The following is a 27,328-nucleotide window of genomic DNA, read 5'->3' as shown; positions in this document are numbered from 1 at the left end:
GTAAAACCAAAGAAAGAGTCATCCCCAAAAAATGTAAATATACATTCAATGTTCACATTTGACAAGAAATTTGCATTGTTAACTAATCAATTCTTCTGTGCAATCATCACAACATTATAATGAATTCTACTTTGGTCAACTAGAAATGATTTATAATTTGAAGACTGATCATTGAGATCGTCAAGTATTTACAGTGGTTGCTACAGAAACCGGTACATGAGGAAAACTTATCTCCTATAGACTACTAGTTGTTATGTAAAAATAAGAATGCCTGTACTATTAAGGAAAATGGTCATCAAAAGACAATGTTTTTGATAGTCTTACGATATATCAAACATCACCGTCCTTGTTTATGTCATCGCCGTCACCATCATCATCTTCTTCTTCTCAATTTGATATTTGAACTTCTTGAATTATTCACTGAATCAATCCAGGAAGTGTTTGTTATGTGTTTTGATTTCCAAACAGTCTGTAAAGTACGCCGTGGCAGTACACCTTCACACATCGGTCAATCTCTCCCAAGTCAGTTGTTAGCGGAGGTCGTCAACACAACATATCTTGCAATCTAATTTCCAAATTAATCAATATCTTCAACTCCTGATGAAGTAAAGCTCAAAGTTTCTGTAAAACTTATATATCATAGACTGGGTTTAATTCTTGCTATTTTTTTTCATAATTGTCAATCAGTTGTTTGACAATTCGACAAATTATGATTTGTTGTTTTCTACACCTTTATATCAGTGACACTGAAAGAGTCAAGAAACATAACCAGCTGTGTAATGTTCATCAATTCTTTCACAACTGGTTCAATTTTATGGATGTTTACAACCTACAATACTAAATGCACAGTGAACGTTCATACTCAAACTTCTGTGATAAAGTGTACATTATTAGAAAATGGACTATATGATGAAAGGTCCACTTCACATTACTATTACAATATAGGTGTGAATGAGGATTGTTTGGCAGAGCAACAGAACAACAGAATAAACCTGTGTAATCCTTATTAAAATAACACTCATACGATGATGACCTGGGATTGAAACGTAGCCCTTTAGTACAATACTTCATTGATCCAAATCTTCACTTTGATATTGATGGCTGGTCGTCACTTCTGCAGTGTCCTAGTGTTGGAGCAGGAGAACACCAGAGAACTTGGGACAAACATGCACAAGTAGGGTAAAAGTGAGCACATCACCCTTCTAACACACAGGCCAGGTTGATCTTTAAATAAACCAACCCGGCACTGTGGTGAGTTCAAACCTAGACTGCAGTGGTAAGAAGCACACAAGGTAACCAACCACTCATCCACCGACAACCCAATACCATCCGTGTTGGGTAGGAGTAAGAGTTTACTCAACAGCACTTTACAACTATCATTTTCACATCTCTTTACTTTCTCATTTCAAATCACTTAAAGGTTCCAAAGAGGCACCCCTAGGAGACTAAATAATGACTAAGTAATACAGGTAGTTATGGTAAGCAATCTGACTTCCTCATCATGGAAACAACTAAGAGAAAGACAAAACGATATTACAAATATATTTCTATATAATATGTGGATGGCAAAGTGGCCGTTTGAAAAAAAGGCACAATATACCATGGAAACTACTCAGTTACAAAATCCATATTAATTATGCAAAATAGTTTTACTGCACATATAGAAATATCTTGATATTTTTTCCACAAAATAATGAAATAATAGAATAAACAGCATCATTCATTTATCTCCTGCACTAAAGGTTTGAAATGCTCCTCACATGAACCCTCCAAAGTGTCCTACGACAAAAGTGCAAGACATCACATTTTCACTCTAAAACTGGTGCGAAATCTACTTGTGGCAACTTGTGCGTTATTTGCGGAGGAACACTAGATTTCAAGAAATATATGCTTATGTACACTATAACACAGGCTAGCTATGATAGAAGTTGCTATGGATACAGGGTAGTGTCTGTAGCCATTGTCAGCCAGCCATACTTATTCTGTATTTGCTCAAAGCTAAGGACCCAAAATCTGTTTGTTGGTAACTTCTAAGCTCAGAGTTAGGGGGTCTTGTCTGATGAACACTTGTATATGTACATTTGTATTCTTTCTTTCCGCTAAGGGGTACTGCCTGTTGCTATTGGTGACCGCCGTTCTTTCAGAAGGGGGTACTGCCTGTTGCTATTGGTGACCGCCTGTGTTCATTTTCTTGTTGACAGCTTGAGCAGCTTGTTCTGGTACTTGGGATGGGTCTGACAGAATGGATGTTGTTGTACTCAGTTGCCGTAGTGATGCCAACACAGCTGTAAAATAAACACAAAATTGAAACATCTCTCTTCTCTACTCTAAAGAGATCAATGACGAATCACAAACTCTTTTCCCAAGTGAATGAGACCAAGTCTACTTCTGTAAGAACTTTCTGTGTTACTGTTGTTTCATACGATGAATCAATATGTTAGGAAACCATGTATTTTGATTGTAATATGCTATTGAGCTTACTTACTTACTTATATAATAATTAGTGGTAGCTGGGAGACCTGTAGCATCACAATTAGACAAATGCCATGAATGAATGATTCTACAACACAATTGTTGGTTGCAGCCAGGAATTGTCATAACATCAAGATCATAGAGAACCTACACTTGTAAAACTGTCAACTCTACGACAAAGTTACATTCACTTCAGGATTATCCCTAGACTGTCGACAGACGTTCGCGCCTTTTTTCCCTACGTCTTATCTAAACTCTGATCCGGCACAACACTACTATAATCGCATGCTGATATCGAGGGCCGAAGGCTCGGGCCTTCGGCCCTCAATATCAGTATGCGATTATAGTAGTATTGCACCAGATCGGAGCGCGGCAACGACTTAAGTTTAGATAATACGTAGGGAAAAAAGGCGCAAGCGACTATCAACAGTCTAGATTATCCCATACAACTACACACGAATATAATAGTACACAAGTTTTATGTATGTATTTATTTTGACAAATAAAAGGATGTCTCAAGTCAGTAACAATTTGGATTGATAGTTTTAGCTGTCATTTCATCTCTGATATAGGAAATAGATTCTTGGATGCATTTTATCTCATGTTAGAAGGTCAAAACAGAACAAAAATATTGACTAATTCTCACACACACACTCCCATAGCAATGTGTAGTGCATACAGCAGAAATCATGGTGCCGACCAAGACATCGCATGATTATTATTTTTATGACATGCCTAGGTGGTATACTTCTATTTCAAGTAACAGGAATTGATTATTGTTAAATAGGATCTCACCTGGTCTAAGTGCTGTGAGTGAGCAGTGTTGATCTACCCAAGCAGTTACTGTCCGACATAACTCGTCCATACTAGCTGTTGATACCATACCATTGTAAGACTCAAACAGTGGACGGATTATGATACTGAACTGTATATGTGTTAAAGATTTCTAACAGAATATTATCTCACTAATCCTAGAGTCAGACTAACATGTAAATGGTTGATAACATCCAATTTATCATCACTCGAGGATAAAAACACAACCATAACACATGCATGCACACATATATCCATGTATGCCTGTTAATATGCTTGCACACATAAGCACACACGTCATGTGCACACGCACACACACGAATGTATGCCTGCATGCACATGCACGTCACATACAGAAACACACACACACACACACACACACACGCACACACACACACACACACACACACACACACACACACACACACACACACTCACATCACGTCTACATACAGACATGGCACACACATTCACATACAGCTGCACGTAAACACATACATACAACACATCATACAGTTCATGTATTTGCTCAATACAATGATTACCAGGGAAACGCAATTGACTATCTCGTAAGTTATTGTGTGTGTGTGGTGGGGGGTGGGGGTAATAATATGACACAAAGGATACAATCCAGAATTTCCAATTTTGACTAGTTCTTGTCCTGACATAGTCATCAAACATAGCACTCATCTGGTCAAAGCGTTGCTTAGTAACCGGCACACCAGTGGCTGGTAACTGTGCTTGTGTGTTGCTGTGAAACAAGTGATGACAATATTAATATCAATTACTCAGATTTCAAATAAGAAGGATAACTTAACCTTTATCACACACACACAAAGTTGAGTATGTTCAAACAAAAAATATGGGTTTTATACCCTGGTGATTCTATGTCACAACAACACATGTCAATGGTTGTGCAGTTCTCGAAATGAGTCAAAATATTCCAGATTCTAAACAAATTATGACTAAGGAGGTATAATTATATTATTCCCCAATATTTTTCTTCATTGAGTTGGAAATCATTACTTGCCAATGCTAAACTGAATACATGCCACATTACAGTCAACACTTCAAAGTTTATGATAAGTTGATGATTAACGACCGACTAGAGACCGCATAACTTACTTGATTGCAGCATTGAGTGCCTCTATCTCTTTTTTCAAAACAGATGCTTCTTCTACTGTGCGAGCTCTTTGTTCTTTTAACTTTGTGGTATACTCTACAGCTGTAGTGAAACACAATACATATATACCAATATATTACATGTACATATAATTTGAAATATGTAACTTTCACAGTATATGGAATAACACAATATATGAGTTATCGCTCTGGACATTTATATTTCTGTTTCTTTGAGTGATTTTAGATAAATTCCTTTCATAGAGCCACTGGGATTTTCTGCACATCAGGATGTGTTACTATAATATGCAAATTAGATACAAGTCCATGAAGCCCTCGTCTTTTATTTGGGGTCTGGTTACATAAAAAATTCAAGATTGATAGTCAGGACTAGGGCTACATACTAGGTTTATCATTTTGTTATTAGAGCAGTTGAATCTATACTTTTTATATGTGCATTGTAAACAAGAGTGGCACATTGTGGAATTGCTTTACTTGGGTGTTAAAGGTTGTAAAAGTACAAAGGGATGTTACACGTAACAGTGGAATTGCTATACTTGGGTATTACAGGTTGTAACAGTGAAATTGCTTTACTTGAGTGTTAAGGGTTGTAAAAAGTACAATGGTGTGTTACTGGTTGTAGTAGTTCATGTGTCACCCACCAACTTCTGACATCCTTACCTTTCTGTAACATGGATGCTTTGCTGACTTTCTGGCTGGGATTCTGACTTAGCGCCGGAATTAAACTTTGTAATGTGTCAAATCCAGCCTGAAAGGTGAACATCAATAACACAATATCATTAATTAATGTCCCAATATAGGTGTTAGTGCTTGAGTAAGGTAATGCGAGAAAGGTAGATACATCCTGATTCGAAGGTACAAGCATCTATCAAGGGCTGTATCAAATATTTTCATTTCATGCTGAGTGATGTTTGCACGATGGAAAGCACAATATATTTTCATAATTGTGATTTTCACTTTAGTAGAGAGAGTATCTTGCAAATATTTTAATTTGACAATGTATTATTTGTTGTCATATATTCCCCATGGGTAATATAAGCTTTCCCCTTCCTGCCAATTATCTTGGATATTCCTAACGGAGACATTGTTAAGACAGCATGGTGTTTGACACTTACTGGGATTGTTGGATTATCAACATACAAACTGTCTGAGATTGAACATTTTTTTTATTGAAAATAATACTTCACCTTAATATTGACTCTCCTTTTCTGTTCAGCAGATATGTGTGATACTCTCCTGGTATCTGTGTACTGTAACCAAACACAAATCAAAACATTCATGAATTAAGAATCTACAAAGTGAATATTTTTAGATATGGGCGATACTGTTCTAGTGTCATGCACTGTAATCAACCACATTATCATGCATTCAGGTACATGTATTACCTTGAATATAAGAGTTAACATGACAAAAATTTCAAGAATATTGACTACAATAACTTCATCCCTGCATGTAAGTCTGATCTATGGGGCAGCCCATTTAGCACCAACATTGTCCAATAATGCCTTTACTAGTGATTAAATCTAAGTAACAACTGTCATGGTGAGACTGTGATATATGTTTGTCCTGAGAACTTGCATTGTACAGTCATGCAGTTGCTTCACCAATAGTTTCCGTAAAAAGAGAACTAATTGTAATATTACACAACCTTCCCAAGACACAATGTATGATGTCACTGCCATTCAAAGTATAGACTAACAACACTATCATAGTATAGCAATCCTCTCTATCATTGTTATCAATACAATGTACATCGCATAGCTACATCAGTGTTTTTGCGAAGGTTTGGGAACCCCGGTAACAGAAAGGGGGAAAGAGGTAAAACTGGTAGTGCTTCGAATGCAATGTATCATAATTTAGGTGGGGAACCCTGGTAAAATGATGTGGGAACCCCGGTAGATTTTACCTACTTACCGCCCTTAAATAAAACACTGGCTACATGCTATATTTGATATGATTTCATGGTTAACAAACAACATTACTAAAGTGTATTTACCCTACTGTCGTCATCGTCATCATCATCAATTTTAACGTCAGGTAGCTGTAAAAAAAAACAAAAAATATATAGTTACATAACATTCATAAATTTAACAATCATGAAATGTTTAACATCTCCTGAACTGTTGAGACATTTCAGTATTCACACAAGGTTTGCTTTCCTTTGTTGAAGATGGAATTGTCACCACAGAGTTTTACATGTAAAGTTATTTGATAGATTGTTTAAATTACCCACGATATTGAAATTTACACTGCACATAGGGACATACTAGTCAAAACATTGAATAGTCTCACAGAGCTCTTCTACTTCTATTAGAATAACTTCAATAATTGATAATTTACATATTACAGGTTAAATCACCTGGGTCAAAGGTGTGGCTAAAAAGGTTCCAAATTCTTGAATGCTTGAGCAAATTTACATATCAATCTGGGTATCATCTGGGAATGGCATTCATTGGAATGAAGAAGACACATAATTTACATATTAAATATGTGAGTCATCTGGTTCACAGACACGCTCATTTACATAACAAAGATGTTTACATTTTAATGGTCATCTTGAGTTATTGTGAACTATAGGCATAGACATGGTCAGAGATCCTGCATGATTACTGAACTTTAATGTTTAGTCCAAATCACAACAGTCAAAATGAATCTTGTGTGATTGTAGAAGTTGGAACTGGGGCTGTGTTACCACTATCCAAAGCAGCTATCAAAAACACAAGTTACCCAGTGTGATTGTTGATGTTGGAGCCCTGTGGGATTGTTGATGTTGGAACCCTGTGGGATTGTTGATGTTGGAACCCTGTGGGATTGTTGATGTTGGAACCCTGTGGGATTGTTGATGTTGGAGTTTGAGATGCCATGATGTTACCTGAATCAAATACAACGACCTTACCTCTGCATCTAATGTGATTGCTGATGTTGGAGTTGGTGATGCAGTACTACTGAAAATGTTGGTGGATGTACCAATTGATGGTGAAGTCTCTTGTAGGAGAGCACCTGTGTTAACAAAACAGGATGGAATAGTCATATTGTAAGCATGTCACAGCTACCCATTCACCAATCTATCTGAAACTTTGACCATTAGTCAATCAATTTGGACAATGTAATGTTCCTAAGTTACATGCAGTATATTATGCTAATTTGCATATAAGCACTGACATGGCAGATGGTCAAAAATCACTCAAGTTGTGGAGGTGATCAGACTCACCAGGTGGTTCAATAAGGAATGCTATAGTATCTAAAAAGATTATGTGACATACTCTACCTAGGAAAAGTGATCACTACATACCTTTGACAGTGGATGGCGATGGGGGTGTGGCAGTCGTAATGGTGTTAGCATTTGTAATGGAGGAACTACACTTCACATTCACTTGGTTGGTAGAACTAGCCTCGGTTAGAGTCCTCTCAGCGACAAGCAATCCACTTGATAAATCACCCAACTGATTTCCTCCAGTCTGTGAATTATACAAATAGTGTACATCATGAAAACTAAGAGTTTTCAAACTACAGTAATCAGTGACTACTGACCTTAGAGAAACATAGTAAGTGATATACACCATTCTATTAGAGAATGAGTAACTAACACAGTCAAGATAGTCATCAAATTTATACATATTTTGTTGGACGTAATCATCATTGTCAGCGTCCACAAGTTATAAGTAGAATAACGGGTAAGAAAGTACATATTTCAGGAACAATTCTGGTCTCTTTTTAACACACACACATTATTCTGTCTCTATTACATCAGTTCTGCATTTATACTAACACTGTTCACTACTAAAAGAAAGCAAGAATGTTATTTGTTTCTGATCGAATCGATACTGTGTAAATCATCTTGCAGTTATCATTATCACACACACATGGGCATGAATATATTATCAATGACAAAGAACTGTCAACAGTATAGCCCAGCATTCAGCATTGCGGCAAACATTCCTAAAATCTGCATTCTTTTGTGTTTTCATATTCCAGGCACTTCAACATTGGAATTTTACAAAGAATTGGTAATTACTTACAGAGATGACAAGGCCTTGTTGTCCTGACGATAGTGTTGACGATAAATTAGATGCTGTCAATGCACAGGGTGTGTTACCGGTTGAGAACTCTGATTTGATAGGTTGTAAAAGTACTGCAGTACTTGTTGTACCAGATGTACCTACTACTGCAGTGGGAGTAGCTGCTGTTGGAAGTGTATGTAATGCTACTGGTATGTTTTGCTGTCCTGGATATGTACCTGTGGATGTATTTACACATTTCAATGTCTCTGTTCGCAATATAAAAGACAAACTGATCAATCATAAAGCCATACAATAGGGAGCTTGCAAACCTGCCATGTTGAATGTTGCATCATGGGAATTGTGACTAATCAATGGAAAATATGAATTATATACCCTGGCCATTCTATGTCACAACAATCCCTTCTACATTACTGGTTCTGTGGTAAGTAATCCTGTATTCTGTGCAGCTGTTTGCCGACATGATAAACTACAAAGCTGTGGGTATAAACTTCTAACTTACATGTTGTTCGTAGTATTAGTTATACTAACGAAGCACTATTTGTATTCTGTATTCTATACACAGGAAAGAGTGTTCAGTGCAATAGAGCCGTGAACTCACCTGTAGTCAGTAACTGTGTAAGGAAAGCACTGCTTGTGTTTGCAGCTGTTGTTGTTATACATGGTATCCTTGTACTTGCTGTCGTCGTCATCGTAGCTGTTGACATTGGAATAGTGGTGATTGACGGTGGTGCTGGTGCTGGTGCTATTTTCATTGGTTGTTTTAGTCGTGGTGGCGTCGTTTTAGCTTTAGCACCGGATGACAAACTGCTTCCTTGTAGAATCCTACTACCTGTTGTAGTCTGTTTACTGATGGTTGGCAACACAACTGCAGAAGTCGTAACAAGTGCTGTTTGAAATGGTTGCTGCAGCAAACCTGCAGTGATTCCTGACTGTTGCAGGGTGACGGCAGGCTGTTGTTGCACACTGACTGCAGGTAACTGCGCTGTCTGCAGCACCGTTTGCACACCCAGTGTCTGTTGTTGCTGCTGTAATGAAGTGGACACTGGTACAGTTTGTGTTAAAGGCTGTGTCAATTGACTAGGTTGTTGTAATGTCACTTGGCTCTGCTGGGATACTTTCTGAGTCCTGGTTTGAGCAAGGAGCTCACTAACAAGGGGTTTCTTTTCTGGACGTGAAAAATTCTGTTGTGGCTGTGGCTGCACATGTGAAAATGTCTGAGTTTGTCCAGCAAGTTCAATAGCTTGCTGTAACAGAGTAATTGCCTGATTCTGCTGACCAAAAGATAGTCCTTGCGGTGCTTGCTGTTGTGGTTGTTGTTGTTGTTGTTGTCCTAAAGTAAAGTTTCCTAAGGTAACCTGTTGAGGTTGCTGTGACTGTTGATTCAAAATTTGACCAGGTTGCAGGGTCGTTTTATTTTGTGGTGGCAACATAGTAGTCTGTGGCAAAAGATTTTGTGCCTGTGTTGTTACCACGGTGAAAGTAGCAGGCTTCAATTGTAACGATGATGCCTGTGATGGTTGTTGATTAACTTGGAGTGCTTGCTGTCCTGCCAGTTGAGCTGCCAGTTGTTGAATATGGAAATTTCCTGCAAGCGTTGCTGTCAGATTTGTCGGTGGACTAGCTCCCATAGATGAATGATCACTTAAAGCACTTCCAGAGATAAATGAAGATGGGATTGACATTGGTGTGGTAAGAATATGTTGTGGTACAGAGGTGACCGGAGAACAAGGTTGGGAAATCGACTGTTGGACTTGTTCCTGTTGCTGTACTTGTTGTTGCTGTTGCTGCGGTGGTGCAGCAGTTATTTGACTAAAAGCATCTTGTACATTCATTTGCTGCGTCAGTGAAGGATCTTGGAAGCCCAGATTACTGCTGTTCCCAGCCAACTGTATGAAGTAAAACAACAACACAGTGAATTTACTCAGGCATTGTCCTAGCATAACCGTTCATAGCATAATATAAATTCAGTTTTCTAAACAAAAGTTCTTGCATCACATTACAGACTCAGTTCCCCAGTTAACTGACAGTAAGTAGTACTCCATATGGGAAATGATGACTGGTGTTACCTGTTTCCCTTTTTTCTGTTACCAAAGTTTTCCAACCTCAGGAAAACATAGACCGTAAGATGCGTTGTGTTGTTCAGCCATATCAGGCTTCTTAATGATGCTGGCTGATAGCATGGCACGGATGCCTGTATCTCACAGACTAAGCAAAACACTAAAGTGCTACACACAACTTTTACTTGTTCAAGTCTCTGGCCGTTTTCATTCTAGACTTGAATACTTTTTTAAAAGTACAATTGTGTTTGTTTTTTTTGTGAAATAGTGACCTGAGTGAGTGATTGCAAACAGTCGGGTAAACAGTAAGCCCATAATTGGGAGACTACAAGTAACTGGGATTAAAAAAAAAAGAAGTTGACCACCTTATCCTTTACAAAATATGAAATGAGTGACAAATTCAAAACATTTGAAGATTATGAAACAAAACAAAATATCCCAAGGGACTGGTACCAGTCTCAACTTTCACTTCACTACTATAGGAAATTAGATCTTTGGTTTAACACCAGGCAGAACTCTAGCCGGTTCACTGTGCTGTTGTTACATTGTTATAATGATATAACACAACAGTGCAGTAAATGACAGCTAACAAGGTAACACACCTGCTCAGTGAAACTGGCTAGTAGAACTCGATAATGTCATCAAAGTCAATGCATGACTAATATTATTTGAGAGTAAATTCAGGATGAATCATTCATTATGTATGGATGTAATGACAATGCATATACAAGCCTAGCATGTGGCCTTTCTAATATGGCCAATTAGTAAATGAAACAGTATACTTTTACATTTGACATGGACGCTATAATTTAGTATAAATGATTGTGGTACATACAGAAAACGCTATACTTTGGTATTAGGGGATGTACATTTGTCAGAACAGGACACTTCTTCTACACTGTTTACATCATTCTAACAGGTGGGGGTTTACTCATTTGTATGAAAATTTTTTGCTTCATGATTTCTCATTGAGCTAGATGGGTAAGAAGAGAGATCTTATAATTCAAAACCATGAACAACATCAAGACTAGGCTAGAACTGGATAGAACTGTCCTTAATTAGGAACTAGTGTAAAGTTTAGTCCATGCTGACTGACAAGATCCATATCATTTTCTATTGTACAAACCAAGCACTGTACATAACCTGTCTCAATCACAACATGAAATCTACCAAGAAAGTTAGTTACCTGTAAGGGCTGTGAATTGCTGGTAATGTCTTGAAGGAAACTACTGTTGTTGCCCATAAATACGAATGTACCAGGTGGAGCTTGCGATGCACTGTTTTGAACTTTTTCAAGGAATTCTACAAATAAAACAACAAAGTAGAACGAGAAAGATTAATCAAATTTCTTTTGAATAGTTATAGACATGTTAAACTTCTGAATTTTTTTAATTTTGGTGGTATATGAAAACTAATTTTCTCTCTCTAAAAGTTTTATTTTTTTTCATACACTATTTCTGCATAGCAACCATGATAGAAAGTGTTGTTCATCCATCAGAATGAACACTTTCTGCAAGTATGTAAAAAAAAATAATTTGTTGGATGGCTTTCCAGTTACCTTGCAATGGTTCAAATGTGGTATCCATGAAGTCTTCGTCTAAGTTCGGTTGTAGTTGCACTAAACCAGGCTGAATCATGTCAGCGTTACCTGCATGTGCTGTCAAGATAACAAAAACATCTTGAATCATGTGAATTGTATCATTATTTTGTTCTCAAAAACTATTCCTAACATTACAAATGTTTTGTCTTTTAGCAAAAACTTCCATATACATAATAGACATCCTTGATTGCACCTTTCTGATGCAAAGCAACGTCCAATCGCTTGTAATATCAAAAGAAAGCCTGAAGTTCTGGCAGCTAGACTACAACTTCCATTATGTTGTTTGTATTTTTACCCTTTGCTGGATAAAAATAGTAAACAGAGTAAAGATTATTAAAGACCTCCACATAATGTGAACTGCATATATTTTACTTGTCATAACACTGTGCTAGAAGAATCTCAGCTCAACAGTTTATCTAGTTTAGACAAAGTCAATAAAAATATAAATGAAAACTGAACAGTCAGAACTCAAAAGGAAAGGTTTTCAAGAATGCTAAGTAGGTTTTGCCCTGTACACTAATACAGCATCTCCACATCAGCAGCTGTGAGAACAGCTGGAAGATAAAATGTATCTATAAGAAAGCTAGGGTGTGAAAAGTTACTCACAAAAGACAGGTGTGAAAAGGAATGGAAGTGTGAAAAGGAAAATCAACAGGTGGAAGAGAAGTCAACATAGTCAATGCATTTAACTAAATTGATAAATAAATAAATAAAAAAGTAAATCAAATTAAATAAACAAATAAATAAATACATACACACACACATACATACCTACATACATACATACATACATACATACATACATACATACATACATACATACATACATACATACTGTATACACACATACATACATACATACATACATACATACATGCATACATACATACATACATACATACATACACTCACACACACACATACACACATACATACATACATACATACATGTACATAAATAAAACATACCTATTTCTCTTGGATTTGGAAACATAAATGGTTGGTTTGAAAGACTTGAGAAGAGGGTATCACTGAAATCATTCAGTATGTCATCATTGTCTATTATCATTGGTGATGGTGCAGGTTGGGCTACAGGTGCAGTCTGTCTACCGCCCTCTAACTCTTTCATGGCATAATATTCCACATGCTGAGTGAAAAAGTAACCATAGATTACATTAAACGGTCGATTTTATCGCTGAAACATTAATAGCGAATCAATTAACTAATTCTCTACCTATTCTACAACTCAAAAGTTAAAATTTTCAATAAAATTTATCAATTGTGAAGTTTGGAAAAAAAAACCTACTGATTATGCAAATGAGCTTATTAATATGCAATATTTGGTGTTTGAAAAAAGGAGATAGTCTTTAAGAAGTCTTTGTGTCAAATACCTAGTTGGTGTATATAGAAATGCGACCATTGTCAAAAATAACATTGATCGTCAACACAGGTGATATGCTTTAGAATTTTATGCTGAATTTTTGTCATGGTTAACCCTTTGCAGATACTGAGGCATAACTTACATTTTTCAACTCAAGTAAATCATTGTCAAATGGGTCTCTACTGTTCTTCTCTTTGAAGAAAGACCTCCATCGTTTGTACTCTAGGACCACTGTATCCAGCGTCCTTTTCCAGTACTTGCCTTCCAACACAACAGCCTGTAAACAATCATAACTGACATACATAATACTATTCCACACTATAGACACACGAATTTGTTAATCCTGAGAGAAATCTGTGAAAGAGTGACAAGTTGAGGCAAGACAATTATGTTAAAAGTATTTTCAAGTTATCGAGAGAAAATAACAGATACTACAGAAATATCTATATTTTCAATCTCACTTTCTGAATTTAGGACAAACGTTTTCATAATTTGAAAGTTTTTCAGCAGTTTTTCAGCAAGGGCTTGAATCTTTGAGAACTTTCACATCTCCGGTGTTTGCGGTCATGCAAAAATGTACATAATACATGTACATAATTTATGCAGTTTCAAGGAAGCAGTGGAAGTTTTTTCTTCACAGATTTGTCATTTTGAATGTTTGTAATTTCGACGTTGATGTACGATAATCATGTTAAACAAATATATAAAAGAATCACATCAACTAATTGTCTTCTCTCTAGATTCCTAACTTGAACGGAAATAGCGTGAGATGATCAAATGAAAAGATGGAGCAGAAGAATGCTGGTGTGAGCTGAGCTGAGGGGTAGATTTTAGGCTGACTTACAAGAAAGGACAGGATTGTGCAATATGACAGGAATAGCATCAACATTAGAAAGTAAGATACACTGTGTTGTTCAGTCCTAATCGACCTCTCTCTTTACACCACGAGTACTGGCTAACAAACTGGCACAACACATTGTTTCTTACACACAAGGTCAATGTCTAAAGTACGTAACAGGTATTACAGGTGGTGACATGCAAGGCAATGGTGATATTACTACCAGTTGGCTCTGTACATCTGCAAACATACAGTACTTATTGCTGGGACTACAATGGAATGCATCTTAATAATAGTACATGCAATCTATGCAACCCAGAAACTTGGCTATCAGGCTCTGTAAATGCCATTTATCCAAATAATACGGGTAAATGACATTGACAAGCCAAATAGCCAAGCCTCTAGGTTCTACATTCTAACTTCTAGTCAGTAATGCTGATCATTTCTACAAAGTGATGACTACCCTTCGTTGCAGTCAACACACCTGTGACCTTTAACTTTGTCATTTTGTAACTGCCAATATGAGAGAACTAATTCTCATCTAGGGATTCATATTCATCAAAGTGGTAGCTCTTAGCAATTATATTCATACGATTTGCAATAATTTTCAATGGAAATTCAATATTTATTTCAAATATATCAGGTAAATGAGAAGTACCAGCAACTGAAACACAACAGAAAGTGACTGTTTTATCTTTTGGATATAATAAACTACATTTACCATATTCAAACCAGAACAAAACAGTCAGCCTCTTGAGATTTTTCATTGCTATGCTAGTCAGTCTTATCACATTGTGACTGACAAATCAACAGAGGCAAATGGATAGCTTGACAGACAGATAGACAAACAGAGAGACAGAGAGACAGAGAGACAGAGAGACAGAGAGACAGACAGACAGACAGACAGAGACAGACAGACAGACCAACAGACAGACACAGACAGAAAGACAAAAAGAGACAGACAGACAGATAGATAGACAGAAAGGGACAGAGACACACCAACAAACAAACAGACAGATACAGACCAACAAACAAACAAATAAACAAATAAACAAACAAACAAACAAACAGAAACACTGACAGACAGACAGACAGAGAAAGAAAGAAGGAGAAAGTGACAGACACACACAAATTAACAAGGTACATTATACATATACACACAAAAGTGTGAGTTTGGCATGGTTTGCCACTTGATAGCTTTTAAACTTATTGTGAAATATGTAGTGATAGAAAAAAAGTAAATGGAGAGAGCCATACTTGCTTTCCTTGGGTTGCCAGGCATGCAGTGTCTGGATATGCATACTACACACAGTAAAAATACAAATAAAAAAACAAAAAAACAAAGGTGAGTAACTGTTACCAATGTATAACACTCCAATGCTTGGCATGTACACCAGCAATGCAAATATTGATGTACCAAGAGCAGTTTGAACAGAATGAGAAAAACTTTCTTGTGAGTCGTCACATAGTAAGAGATAGGAGAACATCATAATTGTGTGCGCCAGTGGTGCATCAAATTGGCTTTGGGGGCACACTGACCAAGAGGTACAGAGTGTACATGTATATACCATGTTCTCTGTTCTGTAATCAGTACTTGTACTAATGGTAAAGGGCTATTAGAAGCAGCAACACTTCAATAATCACACTGGAAATGTGACTGTGACTGTGACTGTACCAGCCACCTTGAGATCTGACCAGCATCTCAAAGTGTGATTTAATTCATAGCTATATCAGTCACCTGGACATACATCATGTGATAAGACCTCATCATCAAGAGATATGACAGACTATCACCTAAACATACCATTGTCACTTAATTCATACAATCCTCTGGTGATGCTCAGACTACCAAAGAAGGTCTGTGGGTGATGTGACAATAATAAATGCATATAAATGTAAATTGGAAGGTGTGAATGTGATTTGCAACAAGTAGTTCTCACCATGGAGGTAACACGTTCTCACCTTCACATATAGTTATCACATTGTAAATGTTAACTGTAAACAGTTGTTGTGCTGTTATTTTAATTTCAAGGAGCAATGTGGCAAATATCTGGCACCATAACACACATCTACTATTTCTTATTGCACCACATCAATTCAAAGTTTGTTGTGATGGCAATACTGTTGGCTTGTTTGTTTTTGTTTGTTTGTTTGGCTGTTCTTTTATTGTTGTATTTTGGGGTTTTCGGTTGTTTTTTGGGGGAAGGGGGAGTTCGTGTGTGTGTTGTTGTTGTTTGTCTGGGGGGTTGGGGGGTTGGGAGGGAAGGAAGACAGCTTTAGTATCAGCAGATTTTCATTTTCAGTACAATTGTGAATGAGACAAGTCTCTGGTGTACATGTAGAAAACTTCTTGAGATAGTAACACCAAGACAAGTCTCTGGGCCAGAATGAGACTCTTACTTACTCCCAATCTCACATTTTGATATACCAGTAAGTAGTATATTGACTTGATAACTATTCAAATTAATTAAATTCATAATTGATGGCTACTCAAAATGATTTATTTTGTAAATGTGTGTGTATTTCATGACACTGACACATGGGTCTTACTCCATCTCACAAGCATTACACCCACTGTCTGACAAGTATTACGGTATTATGACAGTGGAAAACTGTTAGGTCATGGTGACAATAGTCTGGATGCAAACATACATGGTCTTTAACTAAACCACATCTCAGACTCCGGTCAAAGTCCCTCAATCTGCACAAAACGTTGTTCATCCAATCAGTGAACCCAAGCTACTATGTATAGTGACATAAACAGTGTATACATAGCATACATGAGTTGACAAATATACCATATTTGGACAGTACATAACTGCCCCAATGAGGGACAGTGTTATTGGTTAGAATTCTATGATTGATTAACAAAGACATGATGTTATACGACTGTGTGGGTGTCTGTGGATGAATTTTATGAGTGAAGGTATAAATTGCAATGATACTATATAGGAACTAGACTATATTTACACCTGCACTCACTTTAGTTACAAACCACACAGCGGCATCCAGACTGACTAGTTATTGATGGGTTATGTAACTTGTAAGGGATACTTGTGGCATGCTGAATGGCCACATTCAATACATTATCAATAGAACGGTGGGCAAGTATTGCATCAGATAATTCTATTGTAAAGTACAGTGACTCACATTACCAGTTGGTCAAATCTATTGTGTGTCACATCTACGTATATAGCCTCAATTGTTGCACATTACAGCTAGACTCATTAGTTTGAAATCCACAGGTTGTGTTAGTTGACACATAGGTCACATGGAGTCCAGGGTTGTACTTGGGGGTCACCGACCTTTTAGTACAGTATTGATAATTGCCATTGTATTGTAAATAGTTATGTTTAATGAAGCCATGCAATTCAGTATGATTACCCTTTCTGGGCATTTTTCTTTGGATTGTGAATTCCAGGATAGCAGTGTTCAAGGAGATACCAGTGTGAGAGTAGTCTGGATGCCAACATGGTCTCTAAGTCTAACTAAACCACGTGTAAATCATAACGATACTATATAGGAACTAGACTCAGACTGGCAATTTTTGCTTCCCAAACAGTCCACCCTAATTTGGGTTGGATAACCTATGAGGAGAGGGGAATTAACTAAAATTTAATGTGGTGAACAAGTACCTCACTTGTTTTCGATTTTGTTGTTTCATTCACAGCCAATAAAAAATCACATTTACTAAAAGTATCTCCTTGAACACTGTTATCCTGGAATCCATCAGTCATTATCATTTCCTACTGTTATTCAATTGCTATGTAGGAAATCACATTGTCTGGTAGATAACATACCTCAAGGGTACAAAATAGTGTGTTCAAGCACTGTTCTTTTTACTTTTAAGAAAGACCAGTGGTATCCATTTGTCATAAGGAAACATTTCTTAACTGTGAGTGAGTGAGGGACTGAGTGAGTGAGTGAGTGAGTGAGTGAGTGAGTGAGTGTGTGTCTGTGCGTGTGTGTGTGTGTGTGTGTGTGTGTGTGTGTGTGTGTGTGTGTGTGTGTAAGCATGTGCATGTGCATTTACATGTATACATTATGTAAGTGCTTGTCTGCATGTTAGTAAGCATATGTGTGTATGTGTGTGTATGTATCATGTATGTATGTATGTATGTATGTATGTATGTATGTATGTATGTATGTATGTAATATGTGTGTATTATTTAAGTATGTTTATACCTCTGTGTAACTATGTCTGTGTGTCTGTAACATACATATGTTACAGACACACAGACATAGTTATAGTTATACCTGAGGTATAATATATTTGTGTCAATGTGGTACTTATACAACAAGCATGCCGCCACCACTGTAATACCAGCCTAGTAATTAATCAGTGACTGGCTGTCTATAGTACAAAAGCCATCCTCTGTAATAGGATAACAAACATCTGACAAAGTTATTGGCAACAATACTGGTAATCTCAAATCATTCCTACAATACATAGGCAATTTGATACATACAACCAACAAGCTCAACAGCTGTGCATTTTTCCTTTTGAAAATTTTTCTATATGAATTTTAAATATGTATTTCTAAAAGGAATTCACTTATTTTTTTCAATCTGTAGTCACATATATATATATAACTAGTTAGATGGAAATACATTTTCCTTTGTTCAACTGAGGAAATTACATTTAGTCATTAAAAATATGAGTTAAAAAAATAAAGTCAACGATATTAAAGTGGTGACAAAAACCATTATGTCAGAAACATGTTTTATTTATAAAGCAGACTGAAATGTATTGGGAATAACATCATCATATGTGTGCAAAGCTCTATTTAAGAAAACAGTCAATTTGTCCAGACAGAACAAAAATAAATCCCATACTTTTGGTTTGAATGCTAAATGTGAAGGCATGCCAGCAAGATCAAGGCCAATACGTTGATCTAAATTTTGCATTACAATGTTTTGTAAATAAAATTTCCTATACAATAAGTTCATGGCCAACAAGTTCATCTAAATTTTGCATTACTCAAATTCCTGCTAAAGGGACATTTGTATCTAGGATACTGAGCATTTATAAACATATGGTAAGGCTAGCTTTCCTCTAAATTGCCATTGGATTTTATATTCTTCCATTGTACTCCCCTAGTGTGCTTTTTCAGAGAGGTTAGAGCTCAAGGTCGTAACACCTTGTCCAGAAACATCAATGCATAGTTAAATTTTACGACAATATTGTCTTTATGCATAAAATTTTATGTGAAACAGTAGTATTACAAATATTCAGACAGTTGTAAATATTTCTATTTTACAAATTGTGGAGAATTTACTTCTTTATGTTCTTTTACATACTTTTCCTGACAAATAACAACTGCCTGGTACAAGCAAAAGCTAGGACTGAATACATTACAACACATAACATGCTCTGATACACACAAAGCATAGACCAGAACGCCACTGTCTATATAGGGCCACACCTCCTTCTTAATTGACAATACATGGAAGTTGGGGATCTTCACTACAGACATGGTGTATAATATTACATTTGCCCTAGACATGACACAAGATATATCTTAATGATGAATATCCTGTGGCATCTTCAAATTATTATTAGTTTCATAAAAACAGACAATTCTACTAAGACAGGCAGAAGAGTACTATGACATTTATATTTATGAAGGGCAAACTGTTGACATTTGGGAGTAATGAATTAAGAAAATACAGTCAGTTCTATTTTTGTACTTCATGCTATTCAGAAGTAGCAGTGCAAAATATAGATACTTGAAGCTGCCTTTATAAGCTAGATTTGTTGTCTACGGTATAAGCCAATATTTAATGTAATAATATGTGACATTTGCTATATTGCAATGCATGAAGTGTTGGTCGGCTTTTCAGGCTCAATTTTTGTGATCTGTGCTGTCTAATGATGGAATTACACATAAAAATATGAGCAATACAGAATAATCTCTTCTGTGTATATCATCAACAGTCAGCCATCCAGGCTTCATTTTTGTACTGCTCTGCTTTCTAAAGATGGAAGTATATAAAATGTGACTAACACAGACGTACATCAACTGGGCATCCTAAAAGGTTGAGTTTTAAAATTTTTATTTTTTGTCCTCTGTGCTATCTAATGATGGAAGTCTATAAAATGTGAATGAGAGAAGTACGTCACCTGGGTATTATCATCAAACGTTGAATTTTTAAGCTTTAATTTTACTAATTCTACTTTGTGTGCCATCAGGCATAGAGGTGTAAAATATGATATACGGACTTCATACTACAAAAGTAATCCAAAATAACACCTCCCCTATTATATCAAATTCTGGTTTCATATATCTCACCTTCAAATCGCAACATACCAAATAGCATCCATCGACTGTACGACAATTGCTGTCTTTTGTACATTTAATGCATGTAATGACATTTTATGATTTACATGTAGATTACTATTATCCTAAATTGAAAACACTTAAATCTAACATTTTCTGAAAGAATTCACCATCATGCTTGACAGAGTTGACATTACAGTTACTCAACGACAAACTATTTGATTGACCATTTACAATATTCCATGATACAACAAATGGCTTATAAAGCTCACTTATTGCCTTGTGTTATTTTCTCCATAAATCTTCTACTTTAAGAGTATATTATCAAAAGAATCCAACACAATTGGAGTGAATTCCCCTTGCTTATTATTTTTTCAAAATTGGATTTACTGACTCACATTGTATATTACGAAAAGGAGTAAATAACCGATGTTGGACAAATCATTTCAATTATTTTAAGGAAGAAATTATTACTGAGTACCTGGGAATTGATCACCCACTTCGCATCTCTCAAAACTGACTCTGAAATTAATATCGAATGAGATGAAACTAACCAAACATTTGTCAATATTTGTCCTTCTACTGAATTCCTATGTAATATGGATCCTTTCCTCTATACAAGCCTGTTGGGAATGCTATTATTCTCATTACCTGAAATAGAATTTTACTACCTAGATGCGTGGTAAAAATAACAATAATATAATTTCTTTGTTGATGCTGTAACTCGGCTTCCACTAACATGTATACGCAGACATGTGTTATATTTTGACTGTCGAATGCTATAGATACAGTACTGTGAATATGCCAGCTGTAATACTGTGAGAAACTAGGGACACGTACATTTGAAAACAATGACAGGATATGTGTATATCAATGTGGAACTCAGTCAAACTGTAATTAATCTATGGATGATTATGGCTTAAATTTCAATTTCCATTTGAAATCCAATACACACGGTATTTATCTGCTAAAACCTGTCATAAACCATTTTCTTACCAATAATTTTATAGATATATACCGTATTTCACTATTAAGTCAGCTAGCATTATTTCCAATCCTTTTTACAGTATGTTTACAGTTCGTTATTAGCAAACACAGTTGAAGATATTATGTATGCTATGACATATCCGATTTAATCAATATCTGTATTTCATTAGAATGACTCGGATACCATTACTTTCTAACACTGGATCCAACCTTTAATAACAATACACTACATATTCTACCCTATCGCTTTAAGACATACAAATGATTCCTGTCAAATTAGAAACCGATTTGAAGGACAAGCGATCCTAAAACCTGTCATTTTTCTTTACAAACAAATCATTCAATAACATTATGTATTACCATCCCATTCTCTCATAAAATGCAACATTTTATGCGCAAACAGTTTTGCCCAAATATGTGAACTGATTCAATAAACTCGGATAGATGCAATTGCGCAAAAATTATGATCGACGGGTAATACTAGGGAGATCTTTCCCTGCTGCATGAGTTATTAAGGGTCATTTCAGTGTGTCAAACACACACTTATTTAGAAATTCCTGCCACATTCTGTTTGAGTATGCACAAGCTATAAAACAATTCCATTAAAACTCTTTAAAGTATATAAAATCCATCAACTCAAAAATATCCAGGCCTCTCAATGAATATATATATATTAGGTGCAGAATATGACTGGCCTTCAATTTCTAAAAGAAGTTTAATCATTATATACTATATTTTCAAGGAATTTTACATTCACTGCAGAGAATTTGGTCATTTTCTTGTACCCAATTTTCATTAATTCAGGAAGGTATCCATGGTATTTAACCACACCAGTGAAAATAGTGAAAATAAATTCCAAGTGCAAAATTTAGTATTTCACAGTATAATATACTGCATACAACAAGCAATGTTAAAAACATACAAACCAAAAATACAGGATTTAACCCTGGTCATTCAATGCCATGACAACATATGTCTGTATATGTGCTCATAATACACGTTCACGATTATTTTCCCCTAAATTAACCTTGTGCAAGTATAATTACATTATTCTGTAATATCTGTCCCATTTAGCTGGAAATTACTTGTTATGCAAGGGTTTTGTCACTACTCGTCTTCGACTCATAGTAACAAGGCCCCTTATGTTATTCATATTTTTGTCTGCTAAACATATAAAAAATTTGGGGGCATGCTATCTAATTATCCAACAGTAATGGATTGTTTTCTGTCAAAGATTTGATGATTAGACACTCTCAGCCTGGCCTATATTTGTTGCACACTGCTCCTCTATAAAAGGTACTAAAATTAAGGTTTTATTCATGACATCACCACACTACATAGGTTTATGTCTGATAATAATCTCTGATGTCATTTATCATGTCTTTAATTTAACCTTGATAGGATTAGAGAGAAAATGACACCAGTTCATGATTATTTTATCAACACTTGTATAAACATAGTATATAGGATGGCATTTTACTGCAGCTGCTGTCTTTGGTTCAATTTGTTTTATAGCATAAACATTGATCTTCTAGGATAACTATAGTACAGTAAAATCAATAGATGCTTTTATAAGTATCTTTTATACTCTGTGTGTGTGTGTGTGTGTGTGTGTGTGTGTGTGTGTGTGTGTGTGTGTGTGTGTGTGTGTGCAGTGTGTGTGGATACAAATGTGAGTGGGTGTGTATATGTATGTGCATATAAATGAATGTGCATGTGGGTACATGTGTGTGTGCATGTGCATGTGAGTGTGCATGTGGGTATATGTGTATGTTGCACTCATGTGTATCACACTATGTACATGCATGTGTGTGTGTGTGTGTGTGTGTGTGTGTGTATGTGTGTGTGTGTGTGTGTGCAGTGTGTGTGGATACAAATGTGAGTGGGTGTGTATATGTATGTGCATATAAATGAATGTGCATGTGGGTACATGTGTGTGTGCATGTGCATGTGAGTGTGCATGTGGGTATATGTGTATGTTGCACTCATGTGTATCACACTATGTACATGCATGTGTGTGTGTGTGTGTGTGTGTGTGTGTGTATGTGTGTGTGTGTGTGTGTGTGTGTGTGAGTGAGTGTGCCTGTGGGCATTTGCTGTTTGTGTATGTATGTATGTATGTATGTATGTATGTATGTATGTATGTATGTATGTATGTATGTATGTATGTATGTATGTATGTATGTATGTATGTATGTATGTATGTATGTATGTATGTATGTATGTATGTATGTATGTATGTATGTATGTATGTATGTATGTATGTATGTATGTATGTATGTATGTATGTATGTATGTATGTATGTATGTATGTATGTATGTATGTATGTATGTATACATGTGGAATACTAAGATTCGTTGTTGGGGCTGACACAATTCTTCAATCAAAACAGATGACATCCCTATAGGAGTCAACTTATCATCCATTTCACAGTACTTGTTTGTCCTATCGCATCACAAATAACAACTCTACAAACTTACCTGAGTTGTAGCGTGGACATGGTCAGTATGAGGGGTAGCAAATTGACAAACTACAGGGTTTTTGTGTTGTTGAACTGGAAAAAAGATATAAAACACAAGTCAATTGTATAAACTAGTCTAAAATTTTGGGTTATTATCTTTTCTTTGTATGGCCTAGAGACTTGGCCATCTGAATTAACAAACAAATAAATAAATCTGGTGTAATGCCAGATAGCCAAGTCTTTACGCTATTCTGAAAATGACTTTGTCAAGCTGGATATGTGGTTAAATTACAGGACTAAACCTTTTGCCCATCTATATAGTATACACCTGACTTAATCTTCTGGCTAAAGTTAGTCACACAACTTTTCTTAGTCAAAAACTCTGATGTGTTGACTTTTTGGACAGACTTGGCCATCTGACTTGACAAACAAACAAACAAACAATACTGGCAACACTGTCAAGTTATATAGCCAAGTCTCTTTGCTATTCTACCAAATGGTTTTATCAAGCTGCATAGTCAAGTCACTGTTGTCTTCTCTATATATCTGACTGGCTTAACAGAGCCTGTTCTTGCAAATGATATCTAATGCCAAGTTAGATAGCTAAGTCTCTAGGCTAATTCTGTTGTCTCATCTATACATACTTGTAACTAAGTTGATAAAGCTATAAAAGTACTTCAAATCAAGATAAATTATTACCGGCATATACTAAGACATTTCTGTATAAACAGCTGTCAATAAGATATCTAGGTGACTTGTCAATCATACTTACACTGAATGTGCCAGGCTCTCCATATTGCATTATTTAATCTGATCTTGTCCGACATAGCCAGTTTCATTCCCTTGAAAGTTTTCCATTTTGGTGATACAACCTGCCCACTAGACAATAAAAAGAATAAAGAATATTTACTAAATATATCAGTAGTACATATTTATAAAGCTCATATGAAGATTGCAGTCAGGATCCTAAATTTGACTCAAGCTCAGTGTGTATTTCATTCCCGATATTTTTCCGGGACCGCGAAATGAATAGCATCATGCGTAGTATTGATCAAATTTAATGAGTGTATCAAACTGTTAATTCCAAAAATAGATGTTGTGATCATATCATCGTAAAGCTATTACACCTGGCACACACCTATAAGAACATAAAAGACACTATTCTGACTTTAACTTAACCCAATGACAATACATCTCTGGCAATTATGTCAAGATATCAGTGAAAAACTTGGGGGAATTGTTTTGAAAAATCTTTTGTCTACGAGCAGAAATTTTAATTTGTAATGATAAAAAGAGCAACAATGGAACATAAAAATACTCTGTCATTAGCTCACTCTTTTCTTCAATGCTGCTAGAATTTCCATGTATACATGTGTGTACACGACATTCAACACACACACCCCATAAACTGGAGGAGCTCATTTTGTAATATTATTGATTCCAGCTATAGTACACACACAGTATTACATGTACATGTATGTACAGCAAAGAAAACAAGACACTCAATACATAAACACCAATTACATTCCCATACCCAAGGACGTCTCCTTGGTACAATGTTTTTCAACTAGTTACAGTAGTGTAATGGGCAGCCAGTAGATAACAAATACCTTTTACTAATGATGCCCACAGAAAATCCAGTGATGACACAGTAACTTTATACATCCTACCACTGTTATGTGTTTGTGCACATGTTAAAAGTCAAAACCCTTTGTAAAAGTATCAAGTTGTAAAGCTCTAAGTTAAAGGACAATGTTTCAATCCTGAGTCAGCACATTAGTGTTATGGGTTACATGTGGACATTTTTTTTGGTGTAAATAAACATTTTCCAATAGTTCTGCCAAACCAATGTTTTTCACACCTAGATTTTAATCCTAATCTGACTGTGTGGATTAGGATTACTATCAAATTTAGGTGTGAAAAACACTTGTCTTGTAGAGCTATACAAAAACATTGGTTCATAACAAAAGAATAATCCTATATAATCCTTCTAGAGTGACTGATAAGATAAAACTAATGAAAGGACCTGGGACTGAAACCCTGGCCTTTAAAGGTCTGTGTCAAGAAAGAATCAGTAGTTGATAACAAAACAATATTCTTACATAATCCTTTTTATAGCTCCACCGATAAGATAACACTAATGCAAGAACCTAGCAATCAAACCCTGGCCTTTAAGTGATAAGATAACACTAATGCAAGAACCTGGCCAAAGACTAAGGGCAAAGTATCACAAGGCAATGTCAAATTGCAGTCTATTCTATTTACACTGAATGATCGCCATTCTTCTAGTTGCAGTCATGAACTCTTAAAAGTATGTGATTGAGTACTGAATCAAATCCCTTTCAAATATAACTTGCTTTACGTGTATCGCTTTAACAGGTTTATGAGTGACAACTTGGACATGTGCTTAGATGATCTGTACAAGTATATGCAAATGTCTCAAAGGCAGTTACTGTAAAATCCATAGTACATGTACTGTATACCATTGATTTCATGCAATGCAGTATTTGTCTCCATTCTTCTGATGGGTGTTTATTTTGGAAATTGCAATCTGAGTGGTTATATTGATGCGCAAGATTTGAACAGAAATTCAATAAGCGCTTATTCAGATAAAGTTCACTCAATGAAACTGTGAATCACGACACAAAAGCAAGATGCTGAAGATGTGAAATTTGGTAAATGAAGCAAATTAAGCCTTTTTCTTCACAAGATATTATGATATATTGATATCATATTATGTACACGTAACTATAGATATTCAACTGTCAGTGTTATATATGTGTGTGTGTAATTACATGTATATATCTATATATCTATATATATACATGTACGTCATATATAGATATTATACTATAGTAATCAGATTTCGAGAATCAGTAACGCTGTGAGAACATGACCTATAAAGAATTTGTATTACAATTTTTGAATGCCATACACACATAGGCATCTATAACTTTCAACACTAAAAATAACAGTTCTATATTAGTACAGATTACAATAAATGTGATCTAACGAGGATGGTTCTTTGTACTCTGTAAGTTTTAAATATTTCTTTATAATTATGTTTGATACAAGCATATAGCATCTGGAGTCTTTAGAGGCGGTGAAATGCGTCACAGTGCAAACTGAGTTGATGTGGTACATTTTATTTCACTTAATATGTACATTGACATGTATATGTAAACATGACATTTTTTACACACACTCAGACAACTTCAAATGCAAAATTGACAATTACAGAGGTGCCATAAAAGCCACACAATGGTTGTCAC

At 35.8% G+C, this 27,328-nt stretch overlaps 1 protein-coding gene across 1 annotated transcript in view; it reads right to left on the bottom strand.

Annotated features, from left to right (window-relative positions):
• Window positions 1-1,191: 1,191 nt before the first annotated feature.
• Window positions 1,192-27,328, bottom strand: part of LOC144449330 (MLX-interacting protein-like) — a 39,142-nt gene continuing 13,005 nt past the window's right edge. The window contains exons 2-21 of the mRNA XM_078139852.1: window positions 24,829-24,935; window positions 24,076-24,149; window positions 18,138-18,156; window positions 15,584-15,615; window positions 13,631-13,765; window positions 13,077-13,254; window positions 12,066-12,164; window positions 11,694-11,809; window positions 9,153-10,336; window positions 9,049-9,122; window positions 8,448-8,665; window positions 7,721-7,886; window positions 7,325-7,428; window positions 6,425-6,469; window positions 5,616-5,678; window positions 5,089-5,176; window positions 4,411-4,510; window positions 3,913-4,036; window positions 3,268-3,397; window positions 1,192-2,285 (exon numbers count right to left, since the gene is read on the bottom strand). Of these exons, the coding sequence (XP_077995978.1) occupies window positions 2,164-2,285; window positions 3,268-3,397; window positions 3,913-4,036; window positions 4,411-4,510; window positions 5,089-5,176; window positions 5,616-5,678; window positions 6,425-6,469; window positions 7,325-7,428; window positions 7,721-7,886; window positions 8,448-8,665; window positions 9,049-9,122; window positions 9,153-10,336; window positions 11,694-11,809; window positions 12,066-12,164; window positions 13,077-13,254; window positions 13,631-13,765; window positions 15,584-15,615; window positions 18,138-18,156; window positions 24,076-24,149; window positions 24,829-24,935 (3,178 nt within the window). The 3' untranslated portion in view covers window positions 1,192-2,163. The remainder of the gene's footprint in view (window positions 2,286-3,267; window positions 3,398-3,912; window positions 4,037-4,410; window positions 4,511-5,088; window positions 5,177-5,615; window positions 5,679-6,424; window positions 6,470-7,324; window positions 7,429-7,720; window positions 7,887-8,447; window positions 8,666-9,048; window positions 9,123-9,152; window positions 10,337-11,693; window positions 11,810-12,065; window positions 12,165-13,076; window positions 13,255-13,630; window positions 13,766-15,583; window positions 15,616-18,137; window positions 18,157-24,075; window positions 24,150-24,828; window positions 24,936-27,328) is intronic.

This window comes from Glandiceps talaboti, chromosome 18, assembly GCF_964340395.1.
Source record: "Glandiceps talaboti chromosome 18, keGlaTala1.1, whole genome shotgun sequence".
NCBI lineage: Eukaryota > Metazoa > Hemichordata > Enteropneusta > Spengelidae > Glandiceps > Glandiceps talaboti.
This window is presented reverse-complemented; position numbering and strand designations above follow the sequence as displayed.